This window comes from Bemisia tabaci, chromosome 7 (genome assembly GCF_918797505.1).
Source record: "Bemisia tabaci chromosome 7, PGI_BMITA_v3".
NCBI lineage: Eukaryota > Metazoa > Arthropoda > Insecta > Hemiptera > Aleyrodidae > Bemisia > Bemisia tabaci.
Genome location: NC_092799.1, coordinates 3,222,686 through 3,244,906, shown reverse-complemented (window position 1 = coordinate 3,244,906; position 22,221 = coordinate 3,222,686). Strand labels below are relative to the sequence as shown.

Genomic DNA, 22,221 nt, shown 5'->3' with positions numbered 1-22,221 from the left:
CAAATTTTCGTTTTTACTTAATGCGAATGCATTTAACCGAGAACCAATTTCTGACCCGCATGAGATATCTCATGAATAGCGAACCTTTGTAATGTTCAGCAACAATTTCGCCAATAAAAACTAGATAACTTAAAAATAACCCTACTACAAGACTCATAAAAGCTGGTTGTAAGTCATTCAAACTAAACGGTTTCGGCTCTCTATTCCTAGGAATATTCTCGATCACAATTGCCTGATGAGACATTGACGATGTTAGTATTTTCTTCATAAGCCCAAATTCCAAAAAATGAGTCACGTGCTGCTGAAACTGATGATTGAGAAACATATTTTTGAAGAACGAGAACGAGTATGGACTCTTGCTAAAACATTCCTCGACAAAATGGAAACTAAATGCAACATTTGTTATCCACTCTCTGCTCTTAGCGTCCTTGTGGATAATATCTGGAACCTCGATTACAAACGCGTCAACCTCAATCATGGCCTTCAAATTTTGGCAAATTGTTGATACATTATCAGCACCACCTAATGCAATCTCATTTGCATAGTTCATTGAATTCATCAGATCGTACTCTTTGAAAAGGTATAAGCTCACGAGGTAATTGTAACTTTGCAAAGTGTTGATAAGCTTAGTTTTAAGCGCTTCGGATTTTCCGAGTTTTGTGAATGTCTCTCTAGCAACAATGTGATCAGGTACTTGGATAAAGAGGTCGGAGGCCTCCAAGTCCTGCAACGTGTCGATTTCCGGGTACCGAACGGGGTCTGCCAACAAAGTGGTCATGCCACCGAGGAAAACAGTGGAAATGATCAAAGCTGAGAAGCTGAAAATTAGGAAGATCATCTTCCCCGTGAAGAAGCGACCTAGGAGTAAGGTAGGAGGACTTCCACAGATGAAGTAAGAATACACGATCAAAAATGGAGAAGTGTTCTCATATAAAATAACCGCTTCTTCTGAATAATAATGTCGGAATATTCGGCATTGCGAACACTGAAAAACGTACTGGGCCACGAAAAAAATTAAAATCGTGATAATAATGAAAATCCAAACCAATGGTTTGAAGGTTTTGAAACCGACAAACACCTGCGGCATAAACTCACTGTGGGGTGCAATGACACACATTGCTCTTGTTTCAACGCCCACAGTCTGATCAAACTTGTCAAAATTTGCTTCATCACCATAGAAGAACGGTTCAGTGAGATGTATATCTGCACCGAATTCTAGTCCCGTTTTGAATTGACTTAGATCCATAGGTTTTAGTTGGTTCTCTAGAACCTGACCGATATAAGTCGGAGTGTAGTTCATGGATATCTCGAGTTGTTTGAAAATCGCAAGTAAGGCTTCTGCCATCACATTATGAAAATATTTGTCTTGCACTCCTTCGTCTATCTGAGAGAGGTCTTGGACTATATATGCCGATTTTCCGTTCATATCGTTCACAGTAAAGTCGAAAAATTCTTCATCTTTAGCGTCGAACCAAATAATTCTCTCTTTAAATGGATCATACCTAGCGCAACCTCTTTCCAGGCAAACGATCGTCTTATATCCTCTGAAGAAGCGCCAAAAAAATCTGAAGCTGAAAATTAACATTTCATCCTCATATGACGGTGTACAATTATTACGAGTTGAGTTATGTGGTTCATGTGTGGCTGATTGCTGATGTAATTGGAGAATAGAAGACGTTGTATGAGGTTCATTCCGGGTATTTCTAAGTATAAATATTATGTGATTATTTGAATTCCAAATGTGATTTGCATGTAAACCTTTCGTCAGATTGAAATTCTGATCGGTCAAAGTTGATAAACCCTCCAATTCATTGTGTGTTACAGACATATTTTCGTCGCATTTTGCTGCTTCTCTTGACTTAAGTTGATTTTCCATTTTCACGCAGTAGCGTAGGGATTTTCGAGATTCGCGTTCTCTGAACTTTGTTAAATTGGTGGGATAATCAAAAGGTTCTGAAAATTTCCCTCTTTTCTGTCCAATATCATTATGATTCTGCTTTGAAGCAGAATTGAGAATTAAACTTAGAGACTCCTCAAGGTTATCGAGGAAAAACATTATGTTATGTGGATGGTATGGAACTAAAATGTCCACAAAGCGGCCAATATGGGTTATTAGAATCGTCGAAATTGAAGAACTATGTAGGAGTTGAATCAAAGGTTCGACCAAAGGATCAAAATTTAAATTTACAACGAGGAATAGGGATTGCTTTGACTGTCGGATTATGCTATCGCAAATTCTGAAGAAAATTGACAGTAAATGCTCTTGATCATGTTCATATTGTGTAAAATTTTGAGGAGCAGCCATAGCTGAACAAAAAGAAAATAAAAGAAAATAGCGATAAATTAAGAGATTACTATTATGAAACATACCGCCGGAAAAAAATATCATCTAATGGATCACGAAACTTTAACCGAAGGGCTTTTTTAATCGAGAAAATGTTCACAACACGGAATGACTGATCGCAAAGCGCTTACAAACGTAGGCCACGAGAAATGATAACGATCTAGGGAATACGGATAGGTGATAAGTGTTTTTCATAACAATATTCTTGACTCAACTTTGCAGGTATTTTCTTGACCTACTTATTTTAGAGTTATTTTTTGATGAACTGTGTTACAATCTATTTTTTCCGTAGACTTCCAGCAAAATGAACAGGAAGATGAAAGCATTAAATGGATGAAAAAAACATTAAATTTCAAGGAAAAGTATTCTGATACGCGCGCCCTCGCTCGCGTTTACATCGATGCTTTTCATTGCCGTGCTAAGGAAAAACGTCGTATGAGCATTCGAATTTTTCCAGATTCACTCAAAGAAAATATTTATTTTTGAAGAAAGTTATTAATCTTGTTCTTTGAAATTTTCGGACGATTTAGATCAGATTAAGAACAACATTTCCTGAATAATTGGAAGGGAAATAATTACCAATTTTCCGGAAAATTCATGATTTTTCGAGGGAAATTTGGCAGCGTCTGAAGGCTCATACGGCGTTCTTCCTTAGCACGGCAGTATGAGAAAAATAGAAATAAATATTTGTCGGTTTTTGGAAGTTCGATTTTTCCGCGGAAATGTTTACATCCTTTCCAAATTGAATAAGAAACCAGTAAGAAAACCTAAAATCCTTCCCGTACCTTTTTTAATAATCAGCAATTTTTGAACCTAAAAAGAAGCTTGGAAGCACCCAAAATACCTTGCATAAATACAGGAAACTCTAAGGACGGCTCAATAAACCACGCAAATGATACATGGATATCAGCAGTCAAATTGAATGGGCACTCAATAATTTTTCAGCTTAATTTTTTTTCCGTTGTAGTAGGTAATTTTGTGATGGATCAAAAGAGTTGAGACTTTTTCGAGGTCCCGAAGAAAGCATGCAAATAGATTTGAATGAAATAATACAATCATTTTTTTTTTTCGTAGCTTAGAAAAGTCACACAACAGATTTTTAAGTGTTCATATTCTTTTACCCGTAAAAAATAGGCGGTGAAAAAGTCCCAACGTGTCAATTTAGGTATGAATGTGTCTTACCTCGTCGTTGGTGATGAGCAGTATCGTTTAACTCCGCACGCACTTAAGTGAGATTTCCGTAATAGTAATCTCCTGCCCTCAACTCGAAGCGACACGGTTGAAGGCGCTCTGAGCAACTATTCCACCTCAGAAGTATTGCACAGTATCAGAGGGAATTGAAGGCGCTCCAACGTTCGTCAATTGACTGGTATCTTTCATCACCGTGGAGGGTCCTGCTGATCGTGTGATGTGCGGTTCTTGTTCGATCAATTTTTGTGAAATTTGGCACCAGGTGGCATTTTGTGCCGAGATTCTTGAATTTTAACGCAAATTTTCAAAATTCGAAAATAAAGATGGTGGATGTGGGATTATGAGTAAAGATTGAGAATTTTTAGTCAAATTTTTAAAATTCAAAAATCCAAGATGAAGGAAGTGGCCTAGATATCTCTCTTGGTGCCTTCGAAATTATCCGTCTCTGAAATGGGGATATCTATTCTATTTCTGTTTTTTTTTTTTTTCAATATTTTTCAAACTTTCAGCTAATTTAGACCTAAATATCGGCGCACTATTTAACCTCTCTGTGTTGAAACTGCTTCTTTATTTATCCAGGCCTGTTTACCTTAAGGACTGTGAAATTTCGGATAATTTTTTTTTTAATTTTAAAGGTTCCTGCTCTTACTTCTCTTTCTCTTTTAAGAGAAAGCATACAACTAGACGACCTGAATGAAACATTGGAATAATTTTTTTCGTCAGACCTCAGAAAAATCAGGGCAGATTTTAAAGTTTTCACATTCTTTTACCCGTACAAAAAAGGCAATGAAGAAGTTGCAACGTTGCAAAATGAGTTGTCAATGTTTTTCACCTCACTGCCGACGATTAATGTATAGAAAATTGGTACCGTGTTTAGCAAAAAGGAACCAAGCCACGTTAGCTACTGCCAAATTTAACTGGGCAATTTAATTTTTTACAAGAAAATGTTCGTGCGGGCTCCTTTGGAAATTTTGAGGTATTTGCCTCGTACTATGCAGGGAAATCACTGAAATTTGAACAAAAATTCGCACAGCCGTTTTCATGTGAAAAATTAAATTGCACAATTAAATTTGGCGATAGTGGAAGTAGCTTGGTTCCTTTCCGCTAAACGCGGTCCACTTCATCACAGGTTTCGTATGGAAGAAATCAACATGAATAGCGGCCAAATTTCGCTCGAAAATCGATGCGATTCGCCCGAAGGGTGGTGGAGAGATTCTCCAGACGAATAACGAACGCATTAAATAGGCTCCGATAATTGGATCCGGCTTTAATTATTTTAGCTCCCCGACGAGAGTATGAAAATTGGAAAAAGGCTCGATGAACTTTTCGCCCATTGTAAAAAACCTCCAAGCTTCAAGAATCTTCTCGTCTTGTAAGTCGAAGTTCTCATCGGAGGTGAGAGAATATGCGGCGGTTTTTTGCAGATCGGAATAACGCGCGAACGTTGAATTAATCAACCGAGAATTGAACCGTTTATTTATGGAATCACACAAGCGCCAAAAACTCATTATTTCCGAAGGTCGTGATTGGTAAGCAAAACCAAAGTTCAAAAGTGTTTCGTGCCGCCCCTTCAAAAACAAGAAAGTATCAGACGACGGATGATAGGCATTCCTGTTGAGGATCAATTTTCGAAGGGCTGTATGAAGAGGACTTGACAATGTTTTTAGAGTGTAAAGAAATGTGCAACGAGACACATTTTTTAATATTTAAAAACAAATTTTATTTTCTTCCTCGCGAAGTCACGAATCATGGCAGTTACATGAATTGAATTTGGATGGTTGAGACATAAGTTTTGAGTGCAAGTTGAGAACAAAAATGTTTTACCAAAATTCCAACCTAACGTGATTGAGCTAATTTTTATCAATATTAAAATGGGAGATACGACTCCCAATATTGCACTAAAAAGTATACTATATCAGCTACTTTTAGCTTTAATACTCCGTTATTCAACTTTCAATGATCAAAATTAAGATATGTATACCATTACACTATTTTGATTCTTCGTTACCTCCTGAATATTCAACATTTTAGACATTTTCAACTAATTAATTTTATGCTTTTCTAATCCCCGGGAAAACGTTACAGAATTCTTCTGTCATGTAAGAAAATTCCTCTACAATGTAAAAAAAATTATTTTTGTTGATAACAAAGGCTAAAACCGTTACAATCGAATTCTTTGTGCAAGTATGAGTTGTGAGTGTATGAGAGCAAATAACTTAGGTAAGTTATTTGCTCTCATTATGTACATTTAAGTTTAAAGTTTTTCCATTCAGCCAATGCGATAACTATGAATACTGATCATTGCTGATCGTAATAAAGTTGATCAATGTATACGATTGATTGTATGAATTTGAATCAACAAGGAGTTGAACCAATGGAGTAAAATATAAGTAAATGTATCAACATTCTTGGAGATTCCTGTTTTTATTCCATTTGTCTAAATTTTGCAGGTTTGGATAACTTACACGAGTACTTAAAATTTTCATACCCACGGATGAGAGCGCCGAGTTTCATCTGTGAGAATGAAAGTAGACAAGGACTGACTTTGCACTATAGGAGCAAAAGAAGAGGCTTCGTTTACTACACAATGGGCCAAATTAGAGAAGTAGCAAGACATTTTTATCATAAGGTAAGGCATAATAGCTCTTCAGTGTAATCAACATAACGTACTACGAGTATAAGACACAATCACAGTTCTTTATAACAGAGAAGGCGAAAGAACGCTAGAACGCCTTCAATTGATGCGACATGCAACATGCACAGTGCACACCCCCTGAGTACGAATAGTTGTATTCAAGGCGCTGCCGTTTGGAATTCTGTAGGAGAGCCATAATATTCTCAAAGAATTTATGATTAAAAATAGATTTTTAATCGATTGCTGTCTCCTGGTTTAGTACCTGACGATATTATAATGAGTTTTGTGGAAATACATGGACATTCACGATACAATTTAAATTTCCACACCCCGATAATGCCGCACCTTGAACGTGGTAGGTGGGAATTCTGATAGCTTTCTCTCGGGACTAAATTTCCGATTCGGAAACTCCAATACGTCATAACTTTGGTTTGATTAGATATTTTAGGGACATTTCTTCACGTTACGTGCGTAAAGCATACTCCGATACCATGGTTTTAATTTTGATGTCTCCCAGTTTTCGGTTGACGCTTACGTAGATATATTTAGAAAACAAGTGGAATATATTTGAAAATCTAATGTTATCAATAACTTTAGAGGTTAAAATGAAGAGTTTACTAATATTAAGATGCCACAATTTTGAACGAGTGCGTAAAAAATTTCCGAAACAGTGCACAGCGCATCGAGTCAACGGAGGCGGTCTTACATGCTTTTTTTCTGAAACTGTAAATTTTGGTGTTTGTTTCGTCAAATTTTAAATTTGAAGGGTCTTTACGGAAATTTTATCAGAAAACCAATGAATCCATATTTCAAACTTCAACGTGTTATTAGGAGACGTTAAAGCTTTCAAAGTTTCCACATTTTGTCTAAATCCTCCCTGACTTGTTCCATTGTGCAGCGCTTTGAAATTGTTAAAAACTTTATAATCCGCCCTGATTTGATGAACTGCCCGCTTTGATTGAAATTTTTTATGACGCAGTGGTAGTTTAATTGAGTGTTTTGTTATTCTGCAAGTGCAGTAGCGTGGAGTAAGCGCAAAATTCACTGGCCTACATGGCTATGGTGTAAAATTTTGCTTGGCGCTCGCCGCACTGCTTCGAAGGCGTATACCTACTTTCAGATCGCTTTGGCGTTGTTATCACACTCGTCAGACTTCGGCATTAAATTGCGAGGTTATTGTTCGCGCTGTCATCTTGGCAATTTTGAGATACTGGACCGCTCTATCGTGAGTCATACACCTTCCGAACACCAAGTCACAGGACACCGTTGCCAAGTCAACATTTTTAAGGCCACAAAGAGCTGAAGAAATTTTGAAGAGCTGAATATGGGCACCGAAAAAATAACATGCTGACACAGTACTTTAGTCAGCAGAAATGTGCCTAAAGATATTATTGGCTCAGTTTAAACTTACTCCTAATCTCACAATCTATAAAAAAATGTGTACATCTTACGTTGATGTGTTATCCAAATGAAAAATAAAGTATGCAGGAAATCTGCAACGTCGCATACGGAGATGAGTGGTTTTGCACTTTTTCTTGAACTACAAAGAAACGTCACATGACTTCCTCATCAAAATCTTCAGTGTAAAACTATTCCCGCAGCACGAAACTCGATAATCAACTCCTGGACGAGATATTGACAAGTATTATTGAAAAAGATAAACTACAAAAACCCTCAAAAACATTTTCGGGCAAAAAATCCGGTCGAGGAAATTGACGTGTTACATCTTATTAACCAAAAAAATTCCCTTTCACCCCTCAAAGAAGGTTGATAAAACTAAGTAAGTAACTATGAGATGGCAAAAAGCTCTCTTAAATTCTCAGGGTCCATCAAGGCCACATATGTCCAAAAACTTACTCTATATGGTTTAAAAAAAAGAAACAAAAAATAATCCCTTAACAATAAGAAAATTTAAAAAAAAAAAAAAACAAAAACAAAAACCGATTATGTGGTTCACAGATATGTACATAAATCCTTCGAATGAACTTGAAATCACAAAATCGGTCGAGAAAATTTAAATGAATTTTCTCCTTCAATTATGAGTTCCGCAACAAGCACGACTCGCTTGAAGCTTTCCATACACGAGCCGCAAGAAACTAATTTCTTCTTTCTTACCTACTGATTGTGAGGAGAGCGGGAGCATTTACTTTTTCCTTCATTTATACAGGATGCAACAAGCATGACTCTTGCGTTTGCAGAAACCCTTTCATTAAGGAGATCGCGAGAGCCTTTACCGCGTTCATTTCCAAAAGGGATTACTCCAGAATTTCATGCATTTTAATAATTTAAACGATTCATCTGTTCTTCTCTTCTCTCCTTCTGTCCATTGACAGAGATACACAATTTTTCCGACTCACTGACGCGACCGGCTCGATGCTCTCAGTGAAACGATGCCTTTTTATCCCTGACGCCAGCTTCAGTTTTACCAGTGGACCCATTTTACCACATAGGTACTTTTCAGACTCTTTCGATTAACTTCGCTGCATCTAAATCATGGTTGCTTTTACTGTAAGCTTACCATATGATTTGGATGGTGAGAAGGCTAAAAGTTTTCGTTTACTTTTCCTTTTTTTCATTTTCACGAAATGGGTCCCATTTGACAAGAGGAGTTACTTAAAGAAATTGAATTAAGTTCCGATATAAGAAAACTCACACCCATGCTGTGATGTAAGTGTTATTCTGATTTTTTTTTTTTTTTATATACCTTAGAGGTAATCCACACTTGTTTACGCATCGAGCCGGTCGCGTCAGTGAGTCGGAAAAATTGTGTATCTCTGTCAATGGACAGAAGGAGAGAAGAGAAGAACAGATGAATCGTTTAAATTATTAAAATGCATGAAATTCTGGAGTAATCCCTTTTGGAAATGAACGCGGTAAAGGCTCTCGCGATCTCCTTAATGAAAGGGTTTCTGCAAACGCAAGAGTCATGCTTGTTGCATCCTGTATAAATGAAGGAAAAAGTAAATGCTCCCGCTCTCCTCACAATCAGTAGGTAAGAAAGAAGAAATTAGTTTCTTGCGGCTCGTGTATGGAAAGCTTCAAGCGAGTCGTGCTTGTTGCGGAACTCATAATTGAAGGAGAAAATTCATTTAAATTTTCTCGACCGATTTTGTGATTTCAAGTTCATTCGAAGGATTTATGTACATATCTGTGAACCACATAATCGGTTTTTGTTTTTGTTTTTTTTTTTTTTTAAATTTTCTTATTGTTAAGGGATTATTTTTTGTTTCTTTTTTTTAAACCATATAGAGTAAGTTTTTGGACATATGTGGCCTTGATGGACCCTGAGAATTTAAGAGAGCTTTTTGCCATCTCATAGTTACTTACTTAGTTTTATCAACCTTCTTTGAGGGGTGAAAGGGAATTTTTTTGGTTAATAAGATGTAACACGTCAATTTCCTCGACCGGATTTTTTGCCCGAAAATGTTTTTGAGGGTTTTTGTAGTTTATATCAGCTCGTTTTTGAATGGAGAAAGGTGTGGCCATAAAATATTAAGTAGGTACTATTGGCTATTTGAAAATCCTGAATGAATGGAAAGTAAACAACATCTGCTAAAGCACTAACACATTCAGCGGAAATTTTAATAGCACCCACTGACTTTGTGATCAGTCTGGAAATAGGTAGTTGAAAGTAGTGGGGCTACCTAAGGTAGTCAAATGTATCAGTACCTATTGGAAAGGCTCACAGGAAAAGGGTGACAGGGGAGGGGGAGGGGTTAAATAGCTATCGAGTTTTCATTTACCTGCGTGAGAAAATTAATGGAAAAAGAGTATAATTATTGTCATAGGCATTACACTGCTAGCTTATTCCAGGTGATAAAATAATTTTGCTCATTTGTTTCAACTACGCACATCATCCCTCTTAAGCGCACCTATGTTTGTATTAATGCTAGCAGCAAGTTTTTCGATACTGAATTTGATCACTCAGCAACCTATCAGATGATAATGGAAATTCATGCGAGCGTTGCCTTATAAATCATAGGTACTCTGTATGGAATGATGAATTATTCATGAAACAACCAGTGAATGAAGTAGTAGAGCACAAATTTTACCAAAATGAGTCTATTTGGTGTGGCATGACTTTAAACCAGCTAGGTATTTTCATGACTTTTGGGATTATTATTCTTTAGAGCATCCGAACATCCAAACTTTGTTCCTACAGACTCTAGGTACACCATACTTTAAGGAGCATTGTGAAAGAAAAATTGTCGATGATTGTAATGAAATGAGAAATATTTTCATTTCCCCTGAATACTTAATTTCTCATTGAAAATTTGGCAACAGGCATACTTATCGCATAAAATGATCTTCCTAACTTGAGGGTGCCAGCAGCCTGATTGTTGAAAGTTTGTGTTTGAAAGGTAGACACAGATGACATTGGTTAAAAGGTGGAGCGTTATTGATAATATGTCTTATCGCTGCTTTATCGTGCCTTTGTCTGGTGGAATGGACAACATACTGTCAGAAACTTAAGAGATGCCTTTAGCTTGTCTAGGGTTCCACCCATCAGAGGCACGACAAAACAGCGACAAGACATAGCGCCGACCAATCATGTACCGCCTTTGACCTATGTCATCTATGTCTACCCGAGAAACACACAATTTCGACAATCAGGCTGCAGGTTCTGACAATGAATACCTATTAAGAGAATTTCTCACTGACCTTATTAAGTATCGGCCATTGCAAAAAAATACCTGCGCATGCAATGAAATAGCTTGTCTTTCTCTTGGATTAATTTCGAATAATATCGCTTCACCATAAAATTTGTCAAATCATATACTTGCCCACCTAGGTAGTGCCTTAAGTTATTTTAAAAAATGCAATAGCCACGAAGAAAGTATTTGGTCGTAATACAGGCATTTTAAGGATAAAATATTGCAAAATTTACCTCTTAGTTTCCTTGAGTTTTTAAGGTTCACCGACAGACATCAACCGAAACGGCAATCTCTTGATAAGAGCATTTAGTTAATATATGGAAGGTGATATGCGAGCTTTCCATTTCTTCTCATAAATGATACCAATTGATCTAATCACATTCAGGCTTGGACGATTAGCGGTGCAGAAACTAGGTAGGTCAATACTGAACTCCGAACACCTGATATTTTACGTGCACTGTTTCACTGGAGTAATTACATGCTGGGAGCTGAGCTTAGAAAGCACTCGCTAGGTCAAAATGGAATAATACTTCGGTAAAACATCTAGCAATAAGTATAAATAGCAATAAGTGGGTGCAAACATAACCTTATGACTTGATGTAAACAAACACTCAATACGTCAATGACACAGAGGCTCCCTCTAGCAAACTGGTCCTCATTTAAAACAGAGAACTGAGATTAAATATCCATTAACAGGGTGGAGATTATCCATAGAGAAAAAAAAGGAGGTGTTTGCATTTCGGGCATCTTGGAATTTTTTGATGACTTGATGACGTAGGTGGGTACAGTGTGAAGGGGACGTCCCTGTACCCAGCTGTACCCACCTACGTCATCAAGTCATCAAAATATTCCAAGATGCCCGAAATGCAAACACCTCCTTTTTTTTCTCTATGGAGATTATCCCCTCACATAAGCAGCAAGAAAGAGGGGCGGCGATTTAAACAAAGCTTTCCATTCCGATTTAGGTGGGTATATCCTCTCACTTACTGGGGCTGATGCGATCAGGCAAGGCTCATAGACAAAGTAAGGATCATGAAGACATACTTCTGGCTGGATTAAAAGATAATTGTTAATATAATTGTATTCAGCCTTGATTGACACAATCGCACTTATTCCAATGGAACTAGGTAGGAACTGGCACCTACGTATGTTACTACTGTAGTCCTCTTAACAGATAAGCAATTTATTCTGTTACGCTTTTGTACGGAGGAAGAATGGACGCACCCATTTCACATGGTAATCGATGCAAGAAAATGAAGCCTTCATTGTGTTTTCATCATCAACTTATGAAATTAAGAGAATAATACGAGTACATACCTTTCATTAAAGACCTTGTTACTAAAGTTGGGCAAAATGATGTTTCTAACAACTCCTGACGCAAAATCAAAGAGACTCAGAAGAAACCAATTTGAGCAAATGCTCACAGTCAAAGACCTTTGATTATGTGACATTCAGTTGACCTATGATTGAACTGTTCCGAAAAGGGATGGAATTGTGCCTCACATACTCAGGTACGCAAGCCGCGCGTAACAAGAATGGTAGAAGAGATAGGAGGATTCCAAGATAAATCATGAAGGAAACATGTTCTTAATGTAAATAACATACACTTCAGAGAAGCATAATCACTCCAGTGCACATAGGTTGATGGCAAGATATAGAGCGAATAAATTTTGGTCGACGTTCAGTGACAGTCGCATGTGAAGGCCGAGGCTCATATTCCAGTAATTTTTAGACTTTAGTAGTGAGAATACATTCTGTGATGTAAATGCTGCTTCCTTTGGAGAGTTTGGCACAATTTCGGTGTAATTTCGTTAACATAATTTACCTGAATTACATCTATCGCTTAGGTCAGGTACTGACATCAACAAGACGACATAACCTCACTTAAAAATTTGTCACATTTTCGTTCAATAAAATAAAGATACCACTTGAACATTTTAAGAGAAACTAAGGTAATAGAATATCGGGCTCCAGTAGAACACGTGAGACGTAATAATATGAGTATGTAAATATAGTAGTTAGCATCTACAAAGAATTAAACTCTTATCCAAATTAGGTAAATCTATTCACAACTAGTTAAAGTAAAGAGGTTGGTAACGACCGACCAGAAATCACTTGAGATTTTTAAGAAACCAATGAAGTAGTGTATCGGGATAAAAGTGGGCGTAATAATATAAGTGTGTAATATTAGTTAGGATCTAAAATGAATTGAACTTTTAAATTAAATCTGTTCATTATTCACAAATAAATACAGTAGATGGAGGTTGATAACGACGACAGGAATTTCGTTCCCGAAACTCGGACGAACCTGAACAGAATGAACCAATGGCGTTGAACCATTATATTACTGGTTTTTTTCTAAATTCAAAAATTATAGCTAAAATTTTGAAGGATGTAAGCGGATGCTGGATTATCCGTGAGATAAAGCGCTTTTTTATGTGGCAAAATGAAATCCTCACATCTTCACGGAGTGCCCTTTACATAGGCTCCATTACAATCTGCGGCCGGGTAAGCGAGAAATCTGTTGTTAAAGATGGTCATGACGGGCAGTTTAGTCGTATTTTCCGTAATTTCTCTTTTGGTTCACTAGGAATGTTAGAAAACTGTAAAAACCCATGGACACGGTAACATGACGATTCTTTAGGTACCCACTTTTATGGGTCTAAGGTTTACCGTTATCACGGAGTTTGAGTGACTTTCTCAGGACCCTGGATTCTTGAAATTCAAATTTCCCGGCAAAGTAAAAAGTAAAATTTTCCTTGTTTTGGGTCATTAAGTGCTTATAACTTTTTGAAAACTCGATGGATCTTAATGAAACCCTTAAACGCCATCCGGCTAACTTAGCTGCGTCCATAGACACCAAGATCGTTGGAATCCGTGCCGCCGTTTGCTCTGAATTCCATTCTAAATCGAATCAATTTTCAGATTAAGGGAGTTGCCTGTGACTAAGAGTGTCGGCCACCCGTTTGTTATCGGGACTTTAGTAGGACGTCATTTTCCTCGACCGGGGGTGGCTACCGCCACTCTTGATCAAATGGAAGTTAGACGACACAAATGGCGTCATCTGTATCTTTGCCATTTAACCAATTTTAAATCGTTAACTTTTGTATATATTCAGAGATGAGAGACCCTCCTATGGTATCTTGGCGAAGGTGGAAGCTTTTACTTTCGAGACTTCAACATTCAAGTGTTGACCTACCTACTATGTGAATGGTTAATCACGTGTTTACAACAAGTTTGGGAGACTTATTTCGTTCATGGCGTTGCTCGAAGCTCATAATTCTCCTAGTTAGTACAAGATGGCTGTTGCTCCCTTATAGTTGTCCATATGGAAGTGTTGAATCCCCAAAAGTAAACGCTTCCACCTATCACCAAGAGGCCAATGGAGGGTCTCCTGTCTCTGTGTATTGTTCATTTGTTGATCCTCAGACTTTCCGTTGTAAGATTAGTTTTCCTCCTGAAATCTCGAAGCAGAATAATGTTATGTTGTACTATAATTCTTACTTCGTCTAGAGACCCATCGTAAGACGAAATTTGATATTGGCGGCTGGGTAAAGAAACCGATGTGACGCATTCCTTTGAATAAAAACAAACGACAAACATACTTGTCTCTCGCAATGTCCTCTCGCCGTGGCTCATAACAATATACGAATCTCGATTTATTTTGATGACGCCACTCTAATTACACACCTTTGAAAATTGGCAAGACCAAAAACTCTCACAAGTAAGCGGATTGCACGAGATGAGGCGTTATTAGATCGGCGGAGTATTTTCATAACTTGGCTGCGGAAAATGGATCTCCACAGCTACTCAATTGAAAATGCCAATCTATCAGTGAAGATAACATTGCGATCCCATACAGTAAGTTAATGCGCGCGTATCAGATCAACCAGTTCCATTAATATTTGAGCGGCCGCGGCGCGGCCGGCCGTCAGATGTCAGGAGATCGCAAGACCAGGGGCACCTATCTAAGTTCTGTTATCTCCTTGAGCGGGGGCTCCAGTTACACCATCATAGTTCTGCATAGTGCATGGTGACAGTGACTGCCGCTAATGCTTGTCTCACTCCTCTCGGAATCTGCCCATCATTATGAATCGGACGAAATAAAGCAGAATAGAGTCGGTCAGTTACAAAAGGGCTCAAGCGCTAGATGTAAAAATACGAAAAAATAATAGAAATGTATAAACCCTGGTAAAAATTGGACGCATTTCTATCAAACGGAACTATGTGCATTATGACGTGAGCCCTGTTATGCAGGTATTCTCATGAGTCTTAAGGCTCATGTCTTAATGCACATAGTTCCGTTTGATAGAAATGCGTCCAATTGGCAGTAGAATCCGTGTTCCAAAATACCATAGCCCTAAAGCCGGCTGTAAGATTTTCAATAGCTTCTATAGCCGGCTGCACAATTGCTTATAGCCTTTTATAGCCGATGGCGATTGAGCAACAGCCAGGCGATAAAGTGTTTGCTAAATGTTACTAATTACGGATGCTAGGACTGTTTTTGGATTACTGCTCTATTTTTGGGCCGTAGTATCTTGATTTATTTTGCGCGGAAAGCTCCGTACTTTTGAAGGAAGCCTGCCATTCCTAATATGTTGGAGCGCCTTCAATTTCGTATGATACTGTGCAATACCTCTGGTGTGAAATAGTTGCTTCAAGCGCCGTGGCAGGCGGCAGCCTACAGCGCCTACAAACCTAACAGGGATACTTCACGCATTGCGCCATGCGTGGAGTATCCCTGTTAGGTTTGTTGGCGCTGGTGCGCGCTTATCGCTGGCAGCACGCCGCTCCGCTCTGTGTTAGGCTCCAATATAATCTTGTGGAGTCAGCGTTTTTCAACTGATGATTTTGAAATGTTTGCACATCCTGTATGGATTATTCTCGTTTTAATTGATGAAAATAAATATATATTAAAGTAAAATATGTATAATGTGTGTGTTGTGAATATTATGGTGGTTCCGTATCAAACTTAATGATTTCCAAAGCACACGAATGCCTACAATTTCTTATAGCCATTTATAGCCGATGGCGATAAAGTGTAAAGCCCGGCGATAGGAACTATAGCCCGGCTATATACTTTTTTTATCGCTTCGTATAGCCCGGCTATATGATTTGCTCCGCTTTCTACAGCCAGCTATATGATTTTCTATTGCCTTCTTTAGCTGGCTATAAGAATTCCTATGGTACTTTGAAACGCAGCTCCTATCGCCAATTTTTACCAGGGAAGTAACCCGTTTTAAATGTCAGATTAATTATTAAAGTGATTAATTAATTCATCGCTTTAATATTTTAGAGCTCTGAGATTTATAAGGGGTCAATTAAAACGGTTATTACAATTTTCTCGAATTCTCATTTTTGGAGCTTGGGCCCTTTTTAAATGACCGATTCAATTAGCCTTTCTGCATTTCACGTTTCCTGGATCTCTCTCCAGCCTTTAAATACAGAATTAATGCCTCAAAGTTTTTTATGAATTCGCATGGAATAACACCATTTAGGTACGCAATTTTAAATTGGAATGTCGATTAGTCACCTGTTAAAACATTAACTTGTGGCAGGAGATTATGCAGTATCAAATGTAGTCATTCAGGCCATAGGTTTAATTAGATCGAATAAAATAGAGTGGTCAGACAGATCTAGTTCATTTAATCGATATTCAGATTAAAAGGCAAAGAGGGCAAGGGGAGATCAGTAAGAGACGGCTTTATTCAAAATTGGTCTAGCTGCATTTCGATGGCCAAAGTGCGAACCGAAAATTTATCCTTTGGAAAACTAACTAACGTAATTGCTTGAAAACTTTCTTGAATTTTCCTCTCGGTTCATAGAATATCCTGTAAAATTTTCAAGCTATAAAGTTGGCATGTTTTTCTTCGAAAAAATAAAATAGGAGTTAACTTTTTGAAACACCGCTATGAAGATACGTGGTTTGCACTTAGGCCATCGCTTTCAAGTTGGCAAATTCTCTCATGTGTTATTTTTAACAGAAAAACTGGCATCATAACGCCTTGTAAGGTTATGAGAATTTCCCCTCGATCGTCCAAAATGAACTTACCACATTTTAAGTTACTTTTTAATTCAGTTCCCAGTCAGAAAAATAAAACATGAGAACTTAGGCAACATCCGATATAGTCGGGTTCATTACGGTTAAATCCGTCCAATTTAGGAAGCATTTTGGCATTGGTGCATCGATATTCAATTGAAACAGCAAGCTGATCGGTTGTAAAATTTCCACAAATACCACGTAAAAATTCATTGAACTTGGGCCGACGCCGTTCATTGGTCCTTTCCGAGACAATCCGGCAGTTGTTGGCTGTCACGTGGCGGAATTTATGGATGCGTTGGGAAGAGTATATTAAGCGCTTTTCGAAACCTTCTTTCGCGTTCGGCGTTACGCTTGAGGCGGAAATCAAGAATTCTGCAAAGTGCACTTCTCTTGCTCCCGCAAGTTCAGCAAAAAGGGCAAATGTGCCCAAGGATTCTAATGGAGATACGCCTTTCTTGCTAAACTCGGCAGGGTTTGTGAGGAGGCGTGATGGGGTAAACTGGAGCAAGGTCGTTTGTCTTTTTCGTCCTTATTGCTTGAGCCTCTTTTCTTCGTCCGTAACTCAAACTTCTCCTTCCCTTTTTCCAGACAACGATATTTTTTACCACATCCGCCTCTTGTCTAACACATCACTCATGTGGTTCATGTGTTTGATGAAAACATTTGTATTTGCAAATTGTTGGTTTAAATAATCGACGAGAGTGTCTTTTAATTCTTAATTTTACGACCCGGCTGATTAATATAAAAACTGAAAAATTGAGCTATTTACACCAGCCTATTGAAGGGTACTCTACGAAAATGTTCAAATTCTAAATTACTAATTTCAGAGCACGGAATTACCGGGTTATCTCGCACTTTTGTGCCCACTACTGTCACGAACATGAGACAGCTCGCAGTTTTTCTTTACAACTGAAGAGAATTTTTGTCGAAATCTAAACAACTGATTTTTCAAACTGACTCTGCAAAAATCTATGCGATAAAAATGGTTCGTCCTTGGACTACAGTCTACACATCTTTTCTATCATAAATCATACACATATCAAGAATTAAAAGAATCGATCGAATAGAAGTAATCTACTTATTAAAAAAAACATTCAGCTGTGAACAAAATAATTTTCATTTTAAAGAACTTTCATTTTGACCTGAGGCGTTTCGGCAATCAATGCCACTATCACAGGTGTGCGTAAGTTTTTTTCATAATGACAATTATTTTGTTCGCCTAGTAAGTGTTCTTTATGAATTAATTGTTCCTGTTTTATATGATTTAATTCTGATGCTTAGTAAAGTTCTATTAAAAGAATTGAAGGCGAAGTAAAGAATTCGGTTGGAATCTGATCTTATAAAAAAAAAAAATTCATCTGACGTTTCTTTTTTTTCAGGAAATGAGGATCGAGCTTGTGAGAGAAGAACTCCTGTTTGACACGATTCATGTGACGTTTCAACTAACGTTCGACAATAGAGCTTTCACTTTAGCATCGCTGACGATGACCCGTGAAGAGAAACATTTGCCCGTTAGTGCATCTGTCCTCTTCGAAATATTTCCTTTTTGTATAGTATTTAGGTGAGTTACGCCACTTCTTTGCATCTCTCTAAGTTTTCATTTTTTGATTCAGAAACAATTCTTTTTTTCTTTCTCATTTTTTAAAAAAATTTTGTTTTAAAATAACGCAACTACCACAGGACAAGTAACAGACACTATGTTGACAAAGTAAAATTAGAAAGCACAAAGCACATACGATCTAGAGAGACATATAGATTTTCATTCAGCCGAACTTCTCTATAATGCTTTGCGATTTGAGCAACCTGTCAAAATTTAAATTTGCCATAACTAATATGCACCTAATATGCAATAACTCTGCCTGTCAGGTTAGATTAGGTTAAGAACCAAATTGCAATTTTTGTACCTTGAATGTTTCTTCACTGAATAATTTGTCATAATTTTGTTCTCAGTTCAGATATGGTTGTTCGGAGCATAGGAAACTCCCTCGTTGTGATACTGCCAGATTTAGTCGGGAAGAAATTAACTCACTGGTTCGACCTAGTCAGGCCTTTAATAGCTTTTAAGTTTCAAACGGTAAGAGCTTCATCCTCCTCTCGTCTTAATTAGTCGCATTAGCACTAAGTTGCCTACTTTCGCGGCGCACGGTAAACAGAAATTTTGAAAGAAGTCAAGCATGCACTTTCCGAATGTAGGTAATTGCACATTTTGAGTTATATTTCGTAACATTATAAAGGAGTATTGATAAGGGCCAAAATCGGCCCACTCACAGGATATCGAAATTCTTCGATGCTTTGAAATTAACGACGTATATTTTACCGAAACTTCGATGATACTCTTATTTTTTAGCTTCAAAAGGGTGGCCGTAAGCTTGGTTCAGAAGGCAAAAATCCACAAAAATTCGCATCTTCCAGAGTTCCGAATTGATTTCGTCGCAGGCCCGAAGGAAAAGGTTTGCCATTTCCACATATTTTACATCTAATCTGTACCAAACAACATATTTACAGCTCATTAAAAAAGTCTTTTGGGCCCAGCATGAAATCTAATGTGGAACTTTGGAAAACCGCGTATTTTCGTAGATTTTGGCCTTCGACCTCAAAGTTGAGCCCTAGCTCGTTTGGAAGCCAATAAATTTGACTGTCGCCAAATCATAAACGCTTCTGTAAAATATACGTCGTCGACCGCAAAATATCGACAAATATCGGGACTCTGGAATTGGACCGATTTTAACCCCTGCGGATATCCTCTCTTTCGAGGAGTGTTTCTGGAGATAAAACTCTACGATGAAATCAATGCAACCACTTTCAAATTTTTATATTCTATATTAACGAAGATATAAGCTTTTAAAACATGGTGTCTAGAACCAGGAAAACCGGGATTCATTAGGAAATGAAGTAGTTCAGAAAAAAGCAAGCGAAATTAAGAAAATCTGTTCCAGAAACCGAGAATCTCTTCTGCTATCGTTCGCAGACCATTTTAACGTTGTTATTGTACCTGAGCCGTCATTATTGACATATTGATTCTCTAAATCGTCGCAATAACATGGAAGCTCACATGGATCAGATAACACAAACACCAAAAGCGCTAATGGAGTTAAAGATTTTGATGTGCGCTAAAGATTTGGCTGAGATATCGTATGAGAAAAATCGATGTTCAGAATTAGAGATTCGGAGAGGTATACACGTTTTCTGGAGAATATCTGGAAAAGTGGGAAATAAAATTTGATTTCTCACCTGGGAATGAGCTCCTATAAATCAGGTAAAAATCAAAGTTTGAGCATGGTCAATACTTCTGGACACCATTTTTTAAAGTTTCCAAAGCATATCCGATCTCTTTCTTCGACTCGCTCTACTGTGCGGTCCATCCGCAACTTTGCAGCAAGTTCGCTTAAAAGCGTGCGCCCACTTTCAAAGCTTGCTCACGGCAACTTTTTCTGAGCAGGCCTCTTGGCTGTTTATTCATGTAAACAAAATTTAGTGGCTTCCCGCCTCACTGATTTCTCTTTTTCGCGGTAGAGAAATAAACGCCTCGTATTTACTATCGCAGGAAACTCAGGCTGTACAGTGCACGCTGTACGCGCCTCTCTCGATTTCTTAGTAATTAGTTTGTTTTTCTGTTCAAATATAAAGTGAGGACTTTAATTAAACTTGTTGTGAGCAGAGAGATGAACAGTTCTCGAGCAGTTGAAATCATTCCGAAATGAAAAGCACACAGAAACCACGAAAGGCTCCATTGAAAGTGACGAGAATCGCACGAGAACATGAGCTCGCATAAAAATACTGACAGTGAAATGGACGTATTTCTGCTAAACAGAACTAGGGACGTGTGGGAAAGATGGGGTGTGCTCGTGGTGAGCTGCATAAGAAACAATTTTTTGTTGTTGTTGTTGTTTATTTGCCGCATAAAACTTCAGTACAAAAAATTCTGTTCATACAATGAATGAAAACATAATTGATAATAAAAAAAAGTAAAGACATAGGGACTGAGGCCTCAAAAGAAAAAATAGAAAAGAACAAGAGAATAGAGATAAGAGGCTAGTTTTTAAGGGCAGGACTTCCTTGAAGAGGAAGGTTTAAGATCCGTTTGCGGCCCCGGAAACTGCCGTCTGGCATACATCGGAGGGGGTTGATTGGTCGAGAGTCTTCCTCTTGGCGGTCAAGGATGCTTTCAGGAAAGTTCCAATAGATGACCAGTCTTCTGCATAAGAAACAATGTAAAAGTGAGCGTGATTCCTTTTGGGGGAAATAGAAAAGCGGGATTTTGTATTAAATCAAACGGGACTAAGCGTCAACTGTGTGCTAACTTGTGAGCCTTGGGCTTGTGAAAAGAGCGTTGTGGATAGGGCTCATGAGTTGAAGAGCCCGTGCCCGTCGTTCCCTTGCTACTGACGTCACTGGCGCTCTATAACTACCATTCATTCTTACGGCCCGAGAATTAACGAGCACACCCCTTCTTTTCCACCTGCCTCTGGTTCCGTTTAGCAAAAAAAGTCTAAATGTAAGTAATGAGAATGAGAACCAATTTTTTTTTTTTTTTTTTTTTTTTTTCAAACAATTATTTTATTTGTTAAATGACAGAGTAGAATGATACGTGACAGGGTATCACCTGAAGGCCTAAGTTTACATATTATTAGTTTTTAAAGATCCTATTTACAATGTTTGATTATTCCCCCCTGTCCCACGGAAGCTTATTGTCTAGTTACTTAAGTTCTAATTGGTTTCTCGAAGATCCTCTGTCTTCTTTTCGCTTTAGTTGTTTTTGTTTGTCCCGGAATTGCCTTGGGGTGGCCTGTCTTCGGGTGAGGAGGAGGGTTGGCAACTATCGTCATCCTTTTCTTGATTAAGTGCATGTTGTTTTCCCTGTAGTGTGTTCTTGACGTATGCATGTATTAGTGTCCATTTTTTGCGAGAATCTAGCATGGTTGGTATTAGATTATCTGGAGTTAGAGTTGGTATGTTTAGTGTTTTTTCCAGTTCTTCTTTCTTTTGTCTTACGTTGTTACAGTTGAAAAATGTGTGTTCAGGCGTGTCTTTTATTTCAATTCCGTCTTTTATACAATATGGACAATATGGGTCTTTTCGTTTCTTGAATCTATATAAGTAAGAGGCATATGCGCCGTGACTAGAGAGAAATTGCGTAAGATAAAAATCTGGTTGGCCGTGTCTTCTGTTTAGCCATTTGTGTAGTTCTGGTATGACTCTTTTTGTCCACTTGTTTGGTGAATTTGACCATTCTATCTCCCATCTTGTCATCTTGTCCTTGTGTATTTCTATTGGGTCTTCTTTCATATATTTGCTCATTCTTTCTTGAATAAGAATGGTTTCCGGTGGTATCCCTGAAATTATATTTAGTGCG

General features: G+C 37.9%; 1 protein-coding gene and 1 long non-coding RNA gene across 3 annotated transcripts in view; one reads left to right on the top strand and one right to left on the bottom strand.

The window, feature by feature from the left end:
* Positions 1-22,221, top strand: part of Gyc88E (Guanylyl cyclase at 88E) — a 111,878-nt gene that overhangs the window by 57,612 nt on the left and 32,045 nt on the right. For both annotated transcript variants that reach the window (XM_019058000.2, XM_019057998.2), the window contains exons 4-6: positions 5,986-6,164; positions 18,248-18,429; positions 18,819-18,942. In XM_019058000.2, coding sequence (XP_018913545.2) covers positions 5,986-6,164; positions 18,248-18,429; positions 18,819-18,942 — 485 coding nt within the window. The remainder of the gene's footprint in view (positions 1-5,985; positions 6,165-18,247; positions 18,430-18,818; positions 18,943-22,221) is intronic.
* Positions 9,338-13,854, bottom strand: LOC140225028 (uncharacterized). The gene is made up of 2 exons (XR_011900223.1): positions 12,143-13,854; positions 9,338-11,333 (listed from the first exon to the last, which is right to left on the bottom strand). It is a non-coding gene; the product is annotated as an uncharacterized lncRNA (long non-coding RNA).